This window comes from Atta cephalotes, assembly GCF_000143395.1.
Source record: "Atta cephalotes unplaced genomic scaffold scaffold00005, whole genome shotgun sequence".
NCBI classification, from domain to species: Eukaryota; Metazoa; Arthropoda; class Insecta; order Hymenoptera; family Formicidae; genus Atta; species Atta cephalotes.
The window spans coordinates 2,152,248-2,156,004 of NW_012130069.1; the positions used below are offsets into that span (position 1 = coordinate 2,152,248).

At 33.0% G+C, this 3,757-nt stretch overlaps 1 protein-coding gene across 1 annotated transcript in view; it reads right to left on the reverse strand.

Annotated features, from left to right (window-relative positions):
• Positions 1–906: 906 nt before the first annotated feature.
• LOC105626522 (microtubule-associated protein futsch) overlaps positions 907–3,757 on the reverse strand; it is a 47,740-nt gene continuing 44,889 nt past the window's right edge. Inside the window, exons 17-18 of the mRNA XM_012207820.1 lie at positions 1,093–1,349; positions 907–920 (exon numbers count right to left, since the gene is read on the reverse strand). Of these exons, the coding sequence (XP_012063210.1) occupies positions 907–920; positions 1,093–1,349 (271 nt within the window). The remainder of the gene's footprint in view (positions 921–1,092; positions 1,350–3,757) is intronic.

Below are 3,757 nucleotides of genomic sequence, written 5' to 3' on the forward strand. Positions count from 1 at the left end.
CCCTCTAAATGAAATACGATAAAAAAAGAAAAACAGTAAGATTGCTTGACTAGTGAGCGCACGCCCCAAAATCTGGTATGGAAGAAAAGTTTTCTCTTTTTCTATCTACTTTTCCCCATCTCGTATCTGTAGAATGTCTCTTATGAATCCCCTATTTCAATAACGCGCTTAGATCTACTCATGAAATTGTTATAAGATAGTACCACGCTACGTTATCTTATATGTTAGGGACATTCTCTAATCCATTGTTTTGGCAGATACGTTCTCAGCATTTGATCCGACTTCTATTTTACCTCTCTTTTTCTTTTGCGTCTTGTATATTTATTCGTCATTTACTCTCTGTGCAATTTCCAATTTTGTCATCTCTATTGATTAACGCCTCAAAAATCTTAATCTACACACGCATGTATGTGTGATAAGGGCGAAGTCGTGTGTGTATATGTGTGTTTGCGTGTGTATGTGAGAGAAAAAAAAATAATTTCGTCGATTCGTTATCGTAAAATATGTCCGTAATGAACATCTGAAAATGATGTGTTACAAATAGGCCTCAATTCCCTTCCTTTAGAAAGTTACATTTGTCTAATAGCGTACTACGACACACAGATTGAGTGTCCATACCTGCTGTTGCGTAATAATAATCAATTAACATTATATATTATTTTACACTTCCTTCTTCCCGGTGACGACGCTTAGAGCTCGGCATGATTGTGAGGTACGGGGATAGTCTTTGCGCCCTCATTCTCGCTTCACCGAGATATCCCCTTTACACATGATACGTCGCGCGACGGCGGTTATTTACATTATCATAAACAACAACGTCTCGTTTCGAATGTTACCGCTCGCTATGAGCAATTCGGTTGCCCAACTGCTCGTTTTCTGTTCGTCCGGGAACGTTTAAGAGACACCTTATGATAGTAGATCTGCAAAGAAAAACAGAGACAGCATTTATATAAGAGTATGTATCTAGGTATTTTCGGTTAAAATGATGTATTATCCATTTATAGTTGTAATATGTAGATTCTATAAAATCGCGATTCCAGTTTTCTTTATTAAATCCAATGATTAAAAATGTAAAGACCTTGATTTATATACCTGGTACTTGATTGTTATCCTGTGGCTTGTTGATGAAATTGTCCTGGAACGGATTAACATTGGCATTAGTAGCAGCGGGCACGAACCCCATCGGAGTAAACGGCATCGCTGCCGGATTCAGATTGGAGTTGAGAGTATCCTCATTCGCCAGATTGGGTGTCAGTTCGAGTATTGGCCCAGTATCGTAGCCGGTACTGTTATTACTCAGAGTATCGAAGTCCGACAGGTCTAACAGGTTGGTCACGTTGTTTTGCTTGCTATAAAATGAGTCAAATGAAAAACATACAAAAACTAAGTTGGTAGCCAGACATATTAGGATTAGGGACTACGACTTAAGCGACTATTTACGATCACTAACACGGAATCGCCGCCGCTAAATTAGCTAAGCCGATTGCGAACGATTCATTAACACCTTCAGTTGAATCACTAAAACGAAATGAAACGGATTTTGTCGGATAGGAACATAGTTCGCGATTCTATATACATCTAAAAAACGTCACCAACTGAATGATATAAAGCTAGATAAAAATAACTAAATAACGCATCGGATAAATATAAAGCGCTTATGCGTCAATTGTTCTGCGTTATTGATCACATAACTGCTTCTCAAATTACAGACTTTAAATACCTTGAGGGGGCAACTATTTTGATGTAACTATATAAATAACTATTATAAGCGATGAAGTCTGATAGAAATTGCTTTTATGCGTAGCAGTACTAACCAAGAAGGTCGACAACCTTTTGCGGTCCTTTGTAATATCCAATATATATCTTTCGTCTGTTTTTGGTCGAATAAAAAAATTTATTAAATATAACTAATATAATTTACGTATATTATTCTTGTTGGATCGCAACAGGTTTCTGTTTAAATAACTACGGGAACCAATTAGTTAAATTGATATACACGTGTCAACTGTGTAACTATAATAATCATAGCTTGCTAGAACATATTACAGCAAAACAGCAAATATAGATCTAATTTACATAAAAAATTGAATTACATTCGATCGAATCACACTCGTCGGATTAAGATATTAGAGAAGAAAATTCATGCCACATTTGATTTTTTCTTCTTTCGTTTATTTTCCTATACGGGTACCTTTGTGTAGGATTTGTGGATGTGGTGTGCGTGAAGAGACGTTTTCTCACGAAAAAGTACTATATCGGAAAATGTGGAAGTAAATAGTACATAGCAAAAGTAGGCAGTAAGTTGACATATATCGCGCTTGGTATACAATACACACAAGCATGAGGAACTCAGACAATCATTGTGCAAGGAAAAGAACAAGCCACACCATATCAACATTAGTTAACATGCATTGGTGATTTGTTACGAAAATCAGTCGCACTTACGGTACACTGGTCAATAAATGGAAGAACACTTTTTATTAGTACCTAATTGAGGAGGAAAGATCAAAGAGAGATACTCAGCAAAGATGATATTTATAAATTATTATACTATATATTTATTATATGAAATGTTGCATTTAATGTAACTGCGATCGAACGTCATTATTTTGCTACTTTGCAAAAGTCATGTTAGCATTATTCATCCTTACTGAGTTGGTATATTGTGAAATCAAACGAAACTTTTCGATGATTCATTAGATTTATGCCGTTTGTTTCTCTTTACATTATATATATATATATACTGAGATTTATTTGTCCTATGTGATTTAACACTAAATGTATTCTGCAGTTTTGTTAATATTTTTTTTAATTTCATATTTTGTGTACGATATTACATAACGTTCTTCCACTCGTTTACATAATACCTAATGACGATCGAAGTACGCGATTCTCGTTATCTTAGACAATCTAGCTAAAAATAGTATGTAAATTTGCCGTAATACATAGCTGAATATCAATTATAAAATATATGTAACTATTACAATAGGTGATATACAATATACATTCTCATATTTCTCATTATCAATCTCATTATCACCGCGATAGTAATGTTAGTCTCATAATTTATTATTGATTAATGTTGCTAATCGTGCAACTAATCATATCATAAACGGCGAGTCGCAATGGCGTGCTTATTATGCTCGTCAACCGTTATTCTGACTACTTTTGCAATGTACAATACGCATGGGTTATTCAGAATATTTGCATGAAGCGATAAATGTTCGGTGAAATTAATTTCGATAGGCAGTTCCTTCCTGTAGATGTCTTAGGAAAGCGCAGTATATAAACTTTTTTACTAAATAACCGTTTATTATAATAATGTATATAATAATATATTGTTCATTTGCTATAACAATATAACAAAAAATTGTCATTCTTTAATTAATTGTAAAAAAACAGAAAAAAATAAAGAAAAAAAAGAAAAAATATATACTTTAAAAGTATATACATACTTTTATTCCTTTACGATCAGTTCTTACATAAAAATTTCATTTCAAAATTAATATTACCTACAAAATTTTATTGATTCAAAACATTCACTTATTTACTAGAAAATTTAGTATTTTGAGTTGTATCTTTGCTGCAGCAAATGAGCGATATATACATACACACACACACATATATATATATATATATATATATATATATATATATATATATACATACACTACACACACGACTATAACTTACTTACGTAACTATATACTAATTAACTTAACTTACTACTACGTAATTAACGTTAACGTACTTATAC